General features: G+C 46.9%; 1 protein-coding gene across 2 annotated transcripts; it reads right to left on the bottom strand.

Annotated features, from left to right (window-relative positions):
* Positions 1 to 7856: 7856 nt before the first annotated feature.
* LOC122845114 (arrestin red cell) lies at positions 7857 to 17453 on the bottom strand. Of its 2 annotated transcripts, none has more exons than XM_044141175.1 (16): positions 16997 to 17453; positions 14291 to 14321; positions 13765 to 13825; positions 13638 to 13682; positions 13330 to 13427; positions 12368 to 12466; positions 11605 to 11664; positions 11237 to 11304; positions 10988 to 11123; positions 10820 to 10904; positions 10655 to 10727; positions 10189 to 10326; positions 9915 to 9998; positions 9580 to 9656; positions 9451 to 9505; positions 7857 to 9364 (listed from the first exon to the last, which is right to left on the bottom strand). In XM_044141175.1, the coding sequence occupies exons 1-16, from the start codon at positions 17017 to 17019 to the stop codon at positions 9277 to 9279; spliced, it is 1221 nt and encodes a 406-aa protein (XP_043997110.1). In that variant the 5' UTR covers positions 17020 to 17453; the 3' UTR covers positions 7857 to 9276. The 2 variants fall into 2 exon arrangements, with proteins under 2 accessions (XP_043997110.1, XP_043997109.1); XM_044141174.1 differs by having other exon boundaries at positions 7857 to 9367; positions 16997 to 17450.
* Between the last annotated feature and the right edge of the window lie 842 nt (positions 17454 to 18295).

Raw genomic sequence — 18295 nt, 5'->3', positions numbered from 1 at the left:
GGCTGACACCATCCAGAGGTCCGACTCTTCCTCTGGATCAAAACCAGCTGCTGTCAGGTGAACTGAGAGGTTCTGGAAAACTTCTGGCTTTCTGGACTCGGACATAATGGTTCCTATTAGACTGGACCTCCAGAACCTGAAGAGGCATCCAGCAGTTTCCCATAATTCCTCTTCCTGATCTGCTTCGTCTGCAGCAAAGAAACCAGGTGATGACATCACAGGTTAATAATAATAATAATAATAATAATAATAATAATAATAATAATAATAATAATAATAATAATAATAATAATAATAATAATAATAATAGTGCCCTCAGGCAGCTGGTCCAGGAGTTTTTCACTTGGTCGTGAAGCCATGATGGGTAGGGGTCACGCTGGGGTCAGCAGGTCAGCACCATGGCAACCGGTGATGAACTCAGGTGTCACTAAGCCTTTACCTGCTGCTGGTTAACGATTGACTGTTTAACGGGAACACACGCACACACACATACGCACACACCCTGATGTGGCTTCTGCTGAAGCCGGGTCAGAGGGACCCGGCATCACCTCCCAGTGCCTCCAGAACTGGGTCAGAACCTGAAGCAGGTCTCAGCCCAGACCGGTTCCTGCTCAACAGTTCAGGTCCAGATCAGTGGTCGGGTTTTACAGGTGGAGATTCTGGAGGGAAATCGTGAATCTGGAATGTGGAAACCTCAGACATTATCACAGGGACGAAGGTTAACGAGGGGGAGATTGGAAGGGGCGGGGCCTCAGGGACAGGGGCGGGGCTTCGTGACATACGGGGCTGGGCCACATCGGGCAGAGCTGAGCAAATACTCAGCTCTGCAAGTGAGAAACATCAGGCTGACAGAACTGGACTTTCAGAACCATCAGAACCTTCGTCTACCAGATGGTTCTGACAGGGTCCAGGTTAGCGAGGTGAACCAGAACCAGAGAACCCATTAGGTCGTGGTTCTGGATGGTAAAACCAGCTCTAATGACTCCACTTGCTGGACACAAACTGGTGTCGAATCAGGATCAGAACCCAACCAGTCGAAATGGGCCCCCATGTTGGTTCTGATCCACAGACCGGGTCTTACTGCCAAATCACCAGAACTTGTTAAGGTTAATTGGTTTAACTTTGATTGGATCTCATCTGGGTCGGTGTTGGTTCTGCTCTATGTGGAGAAACTCATCAGTAACCAGACCGGAACCACCAGAGATCAGAACTGGACCAGAACCGCTGCTTTATGGTTTCTCCTGGCTGATCTTCCTCTCATCGACTCAACTTCCTCTTCCTCCTGCAGCAGCCAAAGCAGACAGAACCTTTCCTGTTCTGGTTCCGACCCGTACCACCTTATTAAACTCATCAGTTCTGATCTTTACTGAATCAGAAATAATTTTTAACTTCATCAAAATGAAAAGATACATTAATTTGACATTAATAAAATGTTATTTACTTTAATTTTACCGATTGAAAACATTTGTGACATTGAAAGAACAATTACACTGACGCTAAGTTAAAATATTATTAAATTAAAACAATACAACACATTACAAAATTGTGTTTTATTAAATTTAAGATTTTTTTTAAGATTTAACATTTTAACAGTAAAGTTTACAATCATCATTGTCATCAATAACTTTAGTTGTAAAGCAGTTTTACAGTCATGAAATAAAAGCATAAAAATAAAGTGACCAAACTAAGCACACAATAAAGAATTAAAAACTCAATTCATAACATAATAAAACGACACAGTTAAACCAATAAAATCAATAATCAGTCCCAGTTTGGTTTGAGGCCAGTGAATGTTAATAAGTTTTCAGACGGTTGACATGTTGAATGTGCAAAACTATCTAGAATTTATTTTCTAAAATTAAGAAATGCAACATTAACTGTTCAAACTGTTAAATTAATTATTTCTAAATTAATTCAACAATTAATTCAAAAACGTTGCTCTGCTTTATTCTAAGGTTTTGTTTGAAATATATTATGTTTTCATTATTAAATATTTAACATCTTTCTAATTTTCAACTTGAGTTAATTTTGTCTTTCTTTCTTTCAGATTGTTTTCTGATCAATAAATATAATTACATAATAATAATTACCATTAATTTTATAAGTCGCTTATAACAATCGACATTATTAATATACTGTTCTTATCAGTATAATTTAATGAAAACCTGAACTTCCACATTTAAAGAATTTATTTTTTATATGAATTTCGCCACAGAGAAATGTAATAATAATGAAACACAAAATATATTTTTAAAATAAATAACATAACTAAACATGAAATATTTATTTTCCAAATAAATATTTAGAAACTTTAATTAGTTGAATAATTAATGTTTCATTATTTCAACTTTAATACTGTTAAATTATTAAATTAAATATTTGCTCATTTAATATTTTCTAAGACTAAAATAAAACCATGAATAAAAGTGAAGAGACATTTATATAAAAGCGTTTTCATAGTGAACAAATCGAAGTTTAAAAGTGGGAATCTAATAAAACCTGCAGAGGATCCGAAGTTACCTGGAATACCTGAGCTGATAGCGGTGAGCCGACGGGTCCTTCCAAGGCTGGTACCGGGCTGATAGAGGAGCACCCGGGTGGAGAGCTGTGAATGAACTGGGAACACTGGTCCAGCTGGTGTGAGCTGAGGAAGCTGCCGTCCTCCGGTATGTTTAGCGGGGAATACCAGTAGTCTGCCGCCGGTGGGAGCGATGCTAATCTGGGCTAATCAGGCCTTTATTGCCGCTGCTTTACGGCTCTGTGTTGATCCTCCATCAGCGCCAATAGCCGTATTAGGGCCAGTTAGCATATTGTAAATGAAAGTTTATGGGAAAATGACCCATAAACAGGCGGCTATATAAGCCAGCCAGTTTATGGGCTGCGAGGGGTGCACTTACTTACTCTTTTATTTGCTCTAATCATTGTTTATGGAGCAGCGGGAGCCAAACAGAGGAGATTTCTCTGCAGAAGTTCGGAGGCCCAGAGGCCCGGACCGGCAGCCGGCCCGCGGCTGGCAGCCATTTTGTTTGGAGGAACAGAAATGTGTCCTAAAATGGCCGCTGTCCGCTAGCCTTCACCAGCTTCCTGAACACAGAGGCTGACTGATACCGGACCTTCCCCAGCTGAACATACCCGACCCACCTGGACCCAGAGACCAGCTAAACCAGGAAAAACGTTCCAGAACTGAGTTCGAGGTGAACATGGAGCAGCGGAGCAGTGTTTCTCAGACGGCGCCACTTCCTGCTCGGCCTCCTGCTGCTGCTGGATGAACTTTGACCCAAGATAAGACGCCTCATTAACAAAGAGCAGCTCCCCACCAGACTGGGTCGTAAACCTGCTGGTTTTGCTGGGAGTCCCGAAGTCATGCTGCAGACCGGGAGAACCAGAACCAGCAGGTCTGATTACCAGTTTACTAAGCTCACAGCCCAAAACAGGGCTTTGAACAAGAACCAGTACTTTCCAACAGGAGAGATGTGATGGATCCAGAACCGGGCTGGAGTTCTGGAGATGGTCCAGAACATCAGCTCTGTGTAGGCCGGGTCCTTCTGGGACCATCAGAACCAGCTGGTTGTGGTTCTGCCTCTGGGTTCTACTGGATTTCAGCAGATTAACCATCAGACTTAGGCAGGAGTTTGAAGCATTTTGATTGGTCGTTGGCCTCCAGCTCAGGATGAAACTGGGTTAGAACTGATCCGGCACGGTTCTGGTGGTTCCAGCCAGACTTAGCCGGTTGTAGAGCTTAAGCGATTTGATTGGCAGCAAACGGTGTTCATTGATTGGCCAATGATTTACGTCAACCAATCCATGATGAGACTGTAGCAGTTAGCTGTTAGCTAGCAGTAAATCGATGATTCGGTGGTCTAACCTTCAGGTCCAAACTGTTTACCAGCCAGACGGAGCGACCCGTAGTGACCTGACACTCCCAGAGATTACAGAGTGATGGCCGCCAATAGTAGATGAGCTGAATGACATCATCAGAGTGTTGCCACGGCTCCTGTGAACGTGGCTCCTCCTATTTCCTGCCCACAGAGGAACACTCTGCCAGTGGAGACACACCAACCTGGACTGAACCAGATGCTGCCCAGTTGGAGGCAGACCGGACTGGTTTTTACTCTTTCCGTGGTTCTCCATCCAGCCATTCTTTGGGAAGCCCGCAGCCTGATGCCACCTCCACCATGTGGACCTCTGTCTGCTCTGTCCTCCCTGGAGGATCCAGTCTCTGATGGTCCAATAGGGACCAAAACCTGGTTGGTGTGTGTGTAGTTCATTATAGTATATATAAATATAAAGAAGACCTTTAAGCAGATTCTAATCCTTACTCTGATTATTTCCATATTTCTACATTGATATGTTTTTATTGTTCTGATTTAATTTTACAATTCTATATTTAAAAAATCACAATTAACATTAAGAAAGACTTATAAACACGAATCTCTGCCCCGTTTTTCTGCAGTGAACAGATGATTTCATTATTCCCATATTTCCTGGCTCTAACTCTTCCAGTTTGTCGGGAATATTTCTCAGATTTTCTCTCATGAATCCTCTTCGTGTTTTCATTTTTTTTTTCTCTGAGGGACTCGAACCGACAACTCTCAAGAAGCCTCCGCGGCCTCCTGCGGAGGAATTATCTGCGTCTTTATGGATTTATGGGAGATTTATTGTTTTACGCTGATGAGTATTTAGTTTAGTGTGGCGCCGTAAAGCCGCGTAAAGCTTCACTTTTCATCTTTTCAAGTGTTTGATTGGAGCTTTAATGATGTTTAAACTTCTGCCTCAGATCATCGCTGCGCCTCCGCGTTGCTTTATTATTTACAAACATTTACTCTTTATTTATAAACAAAAATTGATTTAAGAAATATTCCAGTTTTCAATTGGTTCCATTTTAAAGGTCCAAATAATCGATTATTTTTGGTGTGTTTTTTTTCTTCAATTTGTTTGATTTATGTAGGCAATTAATGATGACTTAGACACTATTATTATTATTATTATTATTATTATTATTATTATTATTATTATTATTATTATTATTATTATTATTATTATTACTACTACTACTACTACTACTACTACTGCTGCTAATAATAGTAATAATCATAATCATAATCATCATGATAATAATAATAATAATAATAATAATAATAATAATAATAATAATAATAATAATAATAATAATAATAATAATAATAATAATAATAATAATAATAATAAAAGAGCCAGTTCATCTGGAATATTAATTAATTATTAATTATTCATTCATAATAAATAAATAAATAAATAAATAAATGTATTTAGTTATCAACATATGAGCCAGAAGAGCAATCAGTGATCAGTGATGTGATCGATGCTTCTTCTGTTTTCAGAAAAAAAAAATACTAGGAATTTAAAGAAAAAGATCCGGATCTTCAGATTTGGATCCGGATCTTCAGAATGGACCCATTCACTCTTTCTGTCTGGACTGTTGAACAGAAATCAGATTTATGTTTCATTTTGCTTCATATGAACGTTGAACGTTTTCTGGAATCCAACAGAGAAACCAGAGAAGTTCTGGAGCGTTCCTAAAGTTCCGGCTCCGGTTCTGATTCTGTTGGCTGACCAGTGGACCGGTCCAATTCATCCAGCCTTCAGTTAAACGGCGAGGAGCTCAAAGTTCTGGAGAAGAAGCAAGAAAGTATCTCCAGATCCAACCGGGAAAAGGTTCTGACTGAACCGAGCAGAACCAGGACCGGAACCAGAACCGGGAGCGGGCGATGACCTGAGAGAGGTTCTGTTTTCTTTCACCTGTCTGCAGGTGAATCATTAAACCCCGAGGCTCATAAAACTTCGCTTTATGGAGAATGATGATGATGGTGGGCCATAAATGATGAAGAATGGGGTCAGAGCCGACACGAGACCTTCAAAGTAAAAGCCTGATTTTGAAAATTGAAAACAGAAACGATAATTAATAATAATAATAATAATAATAATAATAATAATAATAATAATAATAATAATAATAATAATAATAATATTATTATTATTATTATTATTATTATTATTATTATTACATATTTTGTCGTTTTCACTTTCACTTTGAATATAAAGGTTTTTTGACTTCCAGCTGGTTTCTATTGGTGCCGTGATAGAAACATATTTTATTATAATTATTAAGGATAATATTTTCTGATGAGGGGACACTTTCTGTGTCCGGTTTATCCGCTGTTCTCTGCTGCCCCCTGCTGGTACCGTCACGCTCTGCATCATTTAAACGGAGCTGACTGGTTCCCTGTTTCTGGCTGGTTCCCAGTTTCTGGCTGGTTCCCAGTTTCTGACTGGTTCCCAGTTTCTGACTGGTTCCCAGTTTCTGACTGGTTCCCAGTTTCTGACTGGTTTCTGTTTGCTATGATGAACCATCAGGACCGGTGGTCTGAAAAAGCATTCCTCGTGGGCCAGAGGCCTTCAGCCTTTAGATGTGTCTAAAACTTTATGAAAATATAATTTAGATTTTATTGTCCGGCATATTAAAGAAAATAATAAAATTTTTATCTTGCATAACTGAACAACAAGAAGTGACAATTTTGTGTCTAATGTTCCTCACATGACTTGGATCCACCAGAACCAGAGGCTGCTCTGCTTAGAACCACTTTAAACCCGGTTCGGTCTAGTTCCGGGTTTTATAATGACACTAGCTTCCTGAACAGCAGGGGGCAGCAGAGAGAGGATAGCTCTAATCAAAACCTGACTTTATTTCTGATTTATTTATTTATTTTTATTTTCTGCATTTTATTCTAGTTTTAAACATTTTAAATTTAATCAGAGATCAAAGGGCTGGACGTTTGCCCAACCGGTCTACATGTCTTTTGTGGACTTGGAGAAGGTGCTCTACTGTGTCTCTTGGGGAGCCCTCCCGGAGAACCATGGTACCAGGGCCTTTGATACGGGCTGCCAGCAGTAAGCTGGGCTTGTTTCCAGTGAGAGTTGGACTCCGCCAAGGCTGCCTTTTGTCACCCATTCTGTTCATTATTTTCATAGACAGAATTTCCAGACCAGCCAAGGTGTTGAGGAGATTCGCTTTGGTGGCCTTAGGATCCCGTCTCTGGCTTTTGCGGATGATGTGGTCCTACTGGCTTCATCGGGTCATGATCTACAGCTCTCATTGGAGTGGTTCGCAGCCGAGTGTGAGGCGGTCGGGATGAGGATCAGTGCCTCCAGAACCGAGGGTCTTTAGCTGGAAAAGGGTAGAATGCCTTTTCCTGGTTGGGGGGAGGAAAGATCCTGCTCCAAGTATCTCTGGGTTAATGAATGAGAGAAAAATAGTGAAGGAGATCGACAGACGGACTGACGCAGCGTCTGCAGTGAAGCGGGCACTCTCAAAGAGAGCTGAGCCAAAAAGTTAAGCCCTTGATAAAACGGTCGATCTACATTCCTACCCTCATCTATGGTCATGAGCTTTGGGTCATGAACGAAAGGACAAGGTCACGGATACAAGCAGCTGAAATGAGTTTTCTTTGCAAGGTGTCTGAGCTCTCCCTTAGAGAGAGAAGCTCAGTCATCCAGGAGGGGCTCAGAGTAGAGCCTCTGCTCCTTCACATTGAGAGGATCCAATTGAGGTGGATCAGCATCTGGTGAGGATGGAGACTTCCTGGTGAGAAGTTTAGGTCCTACCGGGAAGAGACCCAGAAGAAGACCAGGACACACTGAAGGGACGATGTTACTCTGCTGGGAACGGCTGGGAGAGGGAAGTCTGGGCATCCTTACTGAGGCTGCCGACTCTAGATAAGTGGAAGATGGATGGTTCAGATATTAAGTAGAACTAAAATTTTTTTGTTTGTTTTTTTAGTTGGTTATCATTTCTACATAATCAAAAATAACAGGCAGACTGTTAGTTCATTTCACTTTAATAAGAAAAAGAAAACTAAATAAAAATCTGAAAATAAAAAATACATGGCAAACAGACTCTGAACTGATTATGAGAATAATCATGGTCGCTGATGATACAATAGCAGTAATAAGTCACCATAATAATAATAATCAGAAGCAGAATAATAATAATAATAATAATATAATAATAATAATAATAGAAGAAGAACTCTATGGTTCCAGATCACTTCTCTGTTGTATAGACATAAGCATGGCAGCGGCCCAGAGGGCAGCGTCGGCCCACAGGGCAGCGTTGGCGGTCCAGGGCGTGGCGGCGGCCCAGGGCATGGCGGCGGCCAAGGGGTGGCACTGTTTACACGTAGAGCGAAGGAACCCCACAGAGCACGACGAAACCAGGACAGAATCACAGCTCCAAAGATTCACAGCACGGCGTGGGAACAAAAAAACCTTCTTCTTCTTGGTGAGCGAGGCCGGACGGGCGGCTCGGAGGACCGGCTGAGAGGGGCTCGGTTCTGAACGGGTCGGTGTGGCAGGGCGACAGGAAAACTGACTGATGGAGGCTCAGGTCTAGCTGGAGGCACCCAATCGGATCAGAACCTGTCTAGAAACAACTCAACTACCCTGATTCAGCTCCAGAACAAACATCTAGATTCTGAGAGAACCTCATCTCCAACCAGAAAACCCAAAACATTTGGTGCTGAAAAGGGGACAATATTCTAAAGGACCAAAAGTCTTCAGGTTGCAAACCCGTTTAAGTTGAACATCAGAACATTTTAGATTCTCCTCTAAAAACAAGAACCAGTCAGATTAGTTCTGGTTCTGATCGGCACCATCAGGAAGAACCTCCTCTTCCTTCAACAAGCCAGGAAGGATGTGGCTTCCTTCCAGACCAGACCAGACTGGACCGATTCAGCCAGTCCGCGTGGAGTGGAACAGGACTGGGAATAGGACTGGGAACGCTGGTGTTGATCATGGGATTGGGAGGAACCGGATTCTGACTCCTGAACTTGAGACACCAAGAGAACAACATCAGTGACTGGGATTAGCCACCAGGTGGCAGCAGAGGTCTACTCAGCTACATGCTGACCATTGGCTCCTGCTGCCTGACTGGTTCCCAGTCTGAAGCTGAACTGGAGCAGCACAGGGGACAGGGGAACGCTGGTCTGAGACAAAACCAATCCACATTCAGGAACACCTAACAGGAAGTGGTCAGCTCTAAGCCCCGCCCGCTCAGGAAAAGGAGGAGAGATTGTGGAGGGATAAGAAGTTGAAACAGGAGGACAAGAACCACCGAGCCTCAATGCAGTCCAGCTCTCACCCGCACCCTGCTGGGGAATGTAAGGTGATGAAGCGTGTCGGTGTGTTTGTGTATGTGTGTGTATCAGTGTGTGTGTGTTGAAGCGAGCGTGAGGCGTCCTCCTAGCAGTCCTCGTCCTTGTCGTCCACAACGCCTTTGAGGCGCAGGCGGGCGAAGTCCTCGAAGACGAAGTCATCGTCCTGGGAGACGCTGCTGAGAGGATGAGACGGACAGATGGTCAGACGGTCAGAACCGGAACCAGAACCAGCAACTGGTCGGACCCGTCGGTGACTCACTTGGTGTCGAACTCGATGAGGTTGGTGTCGATGGGTGGGTCCGAGTCCGGCACGGCTGCAACCAGAGACAGGGTGAGCGGTGGGGTTTGCCATGGAAATGGGTTGATGGCGAGTGCGGGCGTGTCTCACCTGACTGTGGACGGGACGCGGGCGGCTCCACGGGTTTGGGATGCATCAGGATGAAGGGCAGCTCCACCGACACGTCCCTGCAGGACAGACAGGAAGCTGCTGGAACCGGGTGGAACCAGAACAGTAGCCACTAACTAGGATCACTGCTCAGTCAACTGGATGCAGGCTTTAATTGTGAAGAGTCCAGTCTATTACTGAGGCTGATTAATTGAATAGTGCATCCAATAGCAGCCCTGAAGATGACCTGCAAAGCTCTAATTGGCCACCAGGGGCTATGGCTTTTCTTCCCAATGTGAACGATAAGAAAACAGGAAGTGGAGCAGGAAGTGTCTTACCCTCCGCGTGACACCACCAGCTTCACCTTGACCCTGTAGGACACCAGGATGCCCAGAACCTCCTTGTTGGTCACGTCCTTCACTCTGAGGAAGAGGAGGAAGAGGAGTTTATGTGACCATAGCAAAGAGCACGTATGCCTGTGTGGGGAAACACTGTTTTTGGGTCAGAAGTTAGGTTTAGGGCTAGCGTGTGAAATAACATTTGCTTAGAGTCAGGCTGTAGAAATGAATGGAAGTCAATGATAGTGTGTGTGTGTGTGTGTGTCTGTGTTACATGGTGGAGGAGGCCAGGTTGGTGTCTTCGTGCTTCAGCTTCCCGTCCAGAGCCAGGCCTCTCTTCTCCCGGTTCTTGTCCAGCGTCGGAGTCAGAGTGTACACCTTACAGAAAGTGGAGCTGGACGACACCTGGTCGCTATGGAAACCACAGGCTGATGTTAGTCTCAGAGTTCCTGTTCAAACCAGTTTCTATCTGGTGTAAAGTTAAAACACCAGATGTAAACCGGTTTAAATGATTCAACTACCTTAAACCAGTTCAAAACAAGTGTAACTGGTTCACCCAGCTTACACCAGTTCAGACTGGTTTACACCAACTAAACTGGTCCAAACTAGCTCAACCAATCTCAAACTAGTTTCTAGCTGGTATGTGAACCAGTTGACCTTCAAACAGGTTTCTGACAGAAAGCCTGAAGTTGTCATATTCATCATCATCATGTGTTGGCTGTGGTTTAACTGGGACTCACTCTGCCTCCAGCTGGGCCACTGGGCATTTATATTGGGCGGTGCTGAACAGGCAGATGTCAGCGTATTGGCGCACTGCAGAGAAAGAATGAGAGCGACACCAATGGGTTTTTCAGAACTTTCTGGACCCACTGAGTACACATGAGGAAGAGGAGGATGAGGAAGACCTGAGATCTTGACTCTCTTCACCGTCTTGGTGGAGTTGTTGGTGACGTGAACGTTCACGCTGATGGGCTCGCCGTGGTAGTACAGCTGCATGATGGGAAACAGAGAGCTGAGTGAGGACAGCGGTGAGGTGGGCAATGAAGAGGAGGATGAGGAAGCAGCAGCAGTACCTCCTTATCCAGCGACGCCTCCAGGTGCAGGGAGCGGTCCGACATCAGGAAGCTCCGGGTCGTCTCCACCATGGGCTGAGGGCCCGGCTTCTCCGGGGCATACTGGACCTTCCTGATCACCAGGCGCACCGAGTTCCTGAGACACACAGCACAATGGAAGCACTGGGCACACTGGGAGCACCTGAACTCTGGTGGGATGGAAGGGCACCACCTGGTGGTGTCGGGGTGGAACTGCTGCTCTGAACTCACCTCTTGTGGATCTTCTCCTCTATGGACTTGGCACAGAACGCTCTGATCTCAAAGTCCACACCGCAAGCCTACAAGGAGGACAGACCGGGTTCACTTCAGAACCAAAACCAGCAGAACCAGCCTGGACTAATGCTGACTGAGTGGAACTGGGCCGGTCCAGCTGATTTATCTGATGATGATCTGCTTCCTCTACTACAGCTAGGCTCAGAATTATCCATACCCCTGCAGTCGTCTTTTAACCTGATCAACATTAAAGATCTGGAGCGGTCCAGTTAGAGTCCAGGTGCTGGTTCCCTCAGACATGAGCCAGACACTCGGCTCTACTGTTGATCAATGATGAATATTGGTGATTATTGGTGAGCTGTTACCTTCCCAGTGTCCTCTGGTCCGGGCTGCAGGGTGACCGAACACGGCAGGTTCTGAGGGATCTGGAACACAGTTAGCATCATAGTTTAACCCATCATCATCATCAATGCTAAGAGCTACATGGACTGCTGGTTATTATGGGATGCATTCACTCATCTCTCATTTAAACTCTGGGTCAGAGGTCATGGCTTACTGTCTGCAGTGAGATTAACTCTTTATTCTCTATAAATTATAAACTAGAGACCCAGATCTGATGAATATCAGTGCAGCTTTGCAGACTGGAGCTCTGGAGACTCTTCTGGTCTGGAAACAGCAGGAGGCCCTCTGTGGCCCCTGGTGTCCCTTCTAGACCTGACCAGGGAGCAGCAGAATCGGAAAGCAGCTTTCACTGTTCCCTAAAGGGTCATAGGTCATTTCTAGAAGTTTTCCACAGCTGTAGGTCTCAGTGTGGCTGGAAGGTCACCTGCAGGAGAACAACGCAGCTCCGCAGAGGAACTGGCTGCAGCTCCACGAAGCAGAAAGTGAGTCACTTCCTGTGATAAGAACCTGTAGCCAGTTGTTCTGTTCATGCCTCCATGACGCTGAGCAGAACCAAAGCTCTGCTATCATCTGGTTCAGCAGATAAACAGACACAACTGGATGGAGGAAGCACAGCAGGGAACGGACCAGAACCAGAACCTGAGCTCCACAGAAACCCATCAGCCTCAGGAGATTCTAACTACCATTCTAGAGGAAGGTAGAGTTGTAGCGGTAGAAAGGACTCACTGTGAAGTAGAAAGGATGGGCGTGCTGGCCCAGCTTCTTCAGTAGACGCTCCTGCAGCCGGCTGTTGGCTTTCTTCTCCTCAGGAACTGGAGGGAACGCCTGGAGAACACAACATGATAACGCTCGTCATTGATCAGCATTTAGCTGCAGGTGGATGGTTCTACAGGGACACTATGGGTCTCTACCAGGATCTACCAGGACCCCTTAGAGTCAATCTTGGGACCGGTTGACTCCAGGCCTGGAGGGCCCGTGTCCTGCAGCTCTTAGATGCGTCTCTACTTCAACATACCCGAGTCATAATGAGGTCATTAGGACTCTGGAGAACCTGACTGTACTGAGGAGGTTATTCCGCTGTATGATTGAAGCATGTTGGACCGGAGAGACGTCTAGGAGTTGCAGGACACAGGAGGTCTGGGGTTGTCCTCCCCTGCTCTATGGGGTCTTTCTAATCTCAGGTTTCTTCAGAAGACTGTAAGGTGTCTCCACCCTGGTAGTCCACAACAGAACTCTAAAAGCTGAGTTGTAGTCACACTGTTGCAAGTTCTTGTTGAGTGGTGGGGAATCACACGTTGAGGCACTTCAGGGTTTCCCCCAGTTTATTATAAGCCTGGCGGGCCACCAGACTTTCCTTGTGCCCTCAGCAGGACAGGCACACCTTGGTTATTTATTTCAGATTTTTTTTAAAGACTTTATAGTTGGTGTTTAGGTATTATTAATGTTTTCCAATAACACATAATTACCTTGTGATATTTTAATATTTTCTGTCAACTTCAAAAGTTTTTCAACTCAAAAACAGCAGGCCGCTGGATGACTTCCCTGCCACCCTCCCACTGGGCTCAGCAGGGTGTCTGAGGAAACCCGGCGTTTATAGTTGACGGATTAGTGGGGCCTGTATCCTCCTAAACGAGCCGTGGTTCTGGTGTCAGTCAGAGCCGGCGGTTCCTCGCGGTGGAGCGTCTCACCTGGAAGGTGGAGATGTACAGGTCCTTCCTGAAGGACAGGCCCAGGACGTCCAGGTCCTCCCGGCCGTACCGGAAGGCGCAGGTCAGCGTGACGAAGACTGCAGGAGGAAGAGGAGGAGTACATGTGAGTGGGACCCACCAGATCCAGGTTCTGGAGTCAGGGTTCAGACCCAGAGCTTCTGACTGGACCTTCATTCTGGGTTCTGCTGGGTCTGACCCACTCTGTAGTACTGACCCGTCTGGCTGAAGGACAAAAACCCTCCAGCTTCAGGAATGATTCTGACAAAACCCAATGAGGTCCGGCTCACCTTTCCTGTCCTTCAGGTACTCCGGGTCCACCAGGATCACTCCATCTGGAAGGAAAACACCCATCAGTCAAGTGTCCAGAACCCGGTTCTGGTCAAACCTCCGAGGGTTCTGGAAGTCAGGACTCACCTACTGGGTCCACGTGGTCCAGGTGGTCCACAAAGTCCCGCTTCCCCAGGTAGACTGTGAGCTGCGGGTCAGAACCAGGAGGTCCAGTTAGAAGCAGAACCAGAAACTGGACCAGGTTCTGATTGGTTCTGTCCGTGACACTGAGATCAGCTCTCTAACTTGTTCATTTGTTTCTGGAGGTTCTGTTGTGTGTGTGTGTTCAGAACCTGGGTTCCTTAAGGAACAAGAACCTCCTCCTACAGCCTGACCCGGTTCTGTCCTGATTCAGTCTGAACTGGACCTGGCTTTAGCGTCTGACTGGGTTATTGTTCTGTACTGACCCATGAAGGTTCTGATGGACCCATCTCCATCAGAACCTGTAAGGTCCATGTTAACCACATGGAGGCGCAGTTACCCCTCTGTCAGGCTTTACAGCTCACTTCCTGTTTCTGATCCAGTTTTAGTTTATCAGCATCCCTGAGTGGATCCGGAACCACTGAACAGAACCCGAGTTCGGGCACCAGAGACCGAACTCAGCAGAACTCACCTTGCAGTTCGGACTGGACTTCTTGAAGACTCTGAGGAGGAAGAGGAAAAGAAGAAGAAAGTTAGTCTGGGTCCGAGACAAGCTGCTGGTTCTGAAAGGTGTTTGGAAAGGCTCCTGGTTCTGCACGGGGCCACTGGTCCAGAATGGGGCCCTCGGTTCTAAGTGGTTATGACAGGTTGCAGGTGAGTTGCAACAGCAGCCACAGGAAATGTAAGTGTGTGAACTTCCTGTTGGTGTGCAGTCAGCAGGAAGTGGTTGATGACAGCAGCAGCTTTTCTAAACAACTGGTTCTGGAAGAGTCAGAGGCCTAGTCAAAGTTCAGAGCCTAATGCTGTGGTGGGACCCTCTGGGATGTGAGCAGAACCAGAACAGCCTGTGTTCTGTTCTGGATGTCCGGGTCCAGGCCCATCACAACTTCAGGAAGTTGTCATTTGTTCTCTGATCGGGTACAACGCTCACTTCCTGCCACTATCATAACCACAACCACCAAACAGGAAGTAGCAGGTCGCTCTACCTCTGACACAATAACGAGCTGCTGGACCACCAGAACAATCAGAACCAGTGACGTGTTTGGAGCAGCTCCACAGAGGTGTGATATCAGTTTATGATTCTAGGAGAATCCTGGTCCGGTCCAACGGTTCAGCCGACCCACCATCTCCAGTTCTGGTAATCTGGTTGACCTTTGACCTTTATCTCCCATTTATTATTCAGTATTAATGAGTCAGACCCAGACTGGACCAAGTTCTGGCCCAGCTGCTGATGTCGCTGTGTTTACAGACTGAAGCTCCTCCTGGGAATCACCTCCACCTGCTGCAGCATGGCCTGCTGGGAAAACGCCAGACGTCAGGAGGAAGACGATTAGGAGGAGCTGGTTCTGGTGGTTCTATTTGAGGGAACCTGAAGATCGGCTCAGCAGGGTCAGCTTGGGGTCAAAGGACAGAGCAGGAAGTTCAGAGAAACAAGCTCCATGTCAGCCTCTACAGGTAGAAGGACAAAGGTCAGAGGTCAGAATCCTGAAAGCCTCTTCGCTCTAGAAATCAGATGAACAGATGGGAACATGGCGGTGGAAGGATGGTGCTGTAGGCTGCTTCTGATGATCTGACCCAGAACCAGCCGGGTTCTAAGGACCACATCTGGCCTAGTATGCACCTCTACATTTGGTCCAAACTGGGTTCTGTTTGATCACAAGAACCAGAACCACACAGATCCACCCAGCCTGTGACTTCAGCACTCTGAGTGTAACCCTGACTCCGATCTCAGTGTTCTGAATGTTCTGGGTTTCCCTGTGTGAACTGGAACCAGCGGCACTGAAGCAGGAAACACTGAACCAGAACTAGCAGCTGAACCAGAACCAGCCGGTTCCCCCTGGTGAGTCCTTGTGGACTCGGGTGCGGCAGAACCAGAACTCTCCTCCTGCAGCTGGCGGCCATGTTGGCTCCTCACTTCCTGCCCTGCCAGCCGCTTCCTAATAGGAAGCGGCTGGCAGGAAGTAGGAACATTTCCAAAATGGAAAACTGAAGATTTCCTAAACAAACGATTCAGGCCGAGCTGCTGCCCGACTCAGATTAGTTCTGGAATCAGCAAAACAAGACTGCTGTCGTGGAAACCAGAGTGAACCTACACAGAACCAGCTGGTGGATCCTTAAAGCAGAAAACAGAACATCAGAACCGGACAGGTACCTGACTGGTTTTGATAGGATCAAATGGATCATAAGGGGACCTGTTCTGGTTCTGCTCACTTTGAGTCTTTGAGTTCACTAGTCGGTAAGCAACAACTTCCCAACCAGATGTCATCCTGGACAGGTTACTGAGGAGCATCAGCTGTCAGCATGTTAGCAAGAGGCAACCGTTTGCACTTAGAGGCCTCAAAGAGTCACTGTAACACCGACTGCTACTGGGGCTCCATCTACCCCACAGCAACACCTGAACTGATTCCTGAACCGCTTCATGAACCAATTCGTGAACTGATTCCTGGGTTTCCATGGAAGGTGACCCGGAAACTCCTACAATCAGGATGTGAAACTGGGACTCAGAGTTCTCGGTTCGACTGGATCCACATGCAGCAGGTACTGCAGCAGGTTGGTGGGCTCCACCGGCCTGATTCTGGTTCTAGTGAAAACACACAACAAACTACAGTCTTTCATGTGTCTGCAGGAACCAGAAGGCCATCACTCTGGCTTCCCGTTCACTGGCTTCAGACCAGTGACTGAACCCGGGCCGACCCGCTCCTCCAGCTGGGTCGGAACCAGCAGGTGGACCAAGAACCAGGCTGATATTTAAACGGAGCAGCTCGGTGTGTTCCCGGGCGGAAATCCTGGAGTTTCATCTCCGTGAAACTCTAGGATTTCCTGGGTCCGTTCCGCCCACCTGTCTTCATGCTGGAGTCGTGTTTTCCACCCACGACCCGAACCTGTTCCAGTCCCACAGCAGTGGCTCTGTTCAGACCGGTTCTGGAGACTGGGCTGCCCCGCTAACCCCACCCTGCTGCGGGGCTAACTTCGCCCGCAGCCTTGGCGTCCTCAGGGGGAACAGACCCGAACCGAGCCCCAAGGGTTCTGTTCGCCCCGGTTCGGGTACCCCTTCCAATAAAGCAGTAAAACCCGCCGGTGCCGACTGGCCCAGCTACCCCGTCCAGAACCAGCAAAGCGGCTGCTAACGCTAGCGCCGCCCGTCAGAACCGCAGCTAACAGCGGCTAACAGTCCTACCTGGTGCCCGCCTTGTCCCCCATCTCCTCGGCAGGCGGACGGCAGCAGAATCCTGACAAAATGAGGCCTGAGCAGGCGGAGTGTTGTTGGTTGTCAGACGGTGTCGGTTCGGTCCGGGAGGTTCAGTTCAGCCGTCCATCCACCCAGAACTGGTTAGTATGCTAATAGGTTTTAGCGCCGCCTCGGCTGCTGCGAGCTTCCGCAACGGCTGCGTGTGTGAGAGCGGGCTTGCTGTGTCTGTGAGGACCGAGCGCGCCGCTAACCCGCACTACCGAGAACCAGCGCACTTTCACCGCAACTGCGAAGGTTACAAGTTGGATTTAAGGTTCGTGAAGGACTCAGTCCAGATGAGGAGGAGGGGAAGGACGGGGGGATGCGGGAACACAAACCTGCGTCTGCGTGCGTGAGTGCGCGCGCAGACTGCAGATTGCGCAACGCGGAGTCCTCCAACATGTCAACAAGATGCGTGAAACGTTCAACAGATCAGGATTCATCCGAGAGGAACTGAGCCGTGATCAGAACCAGAGCCGGTTCAGAACCGAGATCAGAACCCGGACCGGTTCACGGCCCGGTGAACTCCTTATGTTTGCAAATATGCAAACATAACCAAAACACTCAGCTGTTTTGGTTTTTTACATGATCAGTCTGAAGCTTCCTGGCAAGTTTCTGGAAAACTGTTAAAAATAAAAATATAAATAAACAGATAGTTGAAAATAAAACAATTTCAATGAGTCAGAAGCATAAAAGCTCATTTATTAAAGAGAAAATATCCACAAGCCGGACCGGCTCAGAACCGGGACCTGTTGAGTCCAGCTGAACTCTGCGCTGGCCTAGTTCTTCTGACCCAGGACCGGTTCAGTCCAGCCAGTTGTTGTTTCCTCAGAACAGCTGAGGCAGCAGGTCTGCGGCGCTGACCCGTTTCCTTCTGCTTATCTGAGGTCAGAACCAGCAGAACTGGGCCGGTCCTGGTTAGCTGGACGGGTCCAGCTGGTTCCCAGATCAAAACCAAACCTCCGTAATTTATTGATGAACATTAATTATGATGAAAGTCCGAAGTTCATCAGGCTGGGGAACTTTTCTACAGCAGAAAAAGAGAGGAGGACTCCATAGGAAGTTGTTTTGTTTTTAGTTTATGCTAATATTAAGCCTCACTAGCTTCAGTTGCCATAGAAACTGAAATTAAAATTCTTAACATGAAAATAAAACTGAGAACGTCCTGGTTCTGGGTCAGAACTGACTGAAGCACCTCCAGAACCTCAGTCTGGGTCTAGATCCTGGCTTTGAGTTCTGACCAGAACC

Source organism: Gambusia affinis, linkage group LG15, assembly GCF_019740435.1.
Source record: "Gambusia affinis linkage group LG15, SWU_Gaff_1.0, whole genome shotgun sequence".
Lineage (NCBI taxonomy): Eukaryota > Metazoa > Chordata > Actinopteri > Cyprinodontiformes > Poeciliidae > Gambusia > Gambusia affinis.
The sequence above is the reverse complement of the archived record's forward strand: the minus strand, read 5'-3'. Positions and strand labels throughout refer to the sequence as shown.

Bases quoted from the DNA above. Each gene is read 5' to 3' on its own strand.
- LOC122845114 (XM_044141174.1), bottom strand. From the start codon at position 17,019: ATGGGGGACAAGGCGGGCACCAG. The intron at 13,683-13,764 runs GTGAGTCCTGAC...TTTTCCTTCCAG, and splicing joins GGACCACGTGGACCCAGTAG to ATGGAGTGATCCTGGTGGAC. The intron at 9,657-9,914 runs GTAAGACACTTC...TCTGTCCTGCAG, and splicing joins CTGGTGGTGTCACGCGGAGG to GGACGTGTCGGTGGAGCTGC.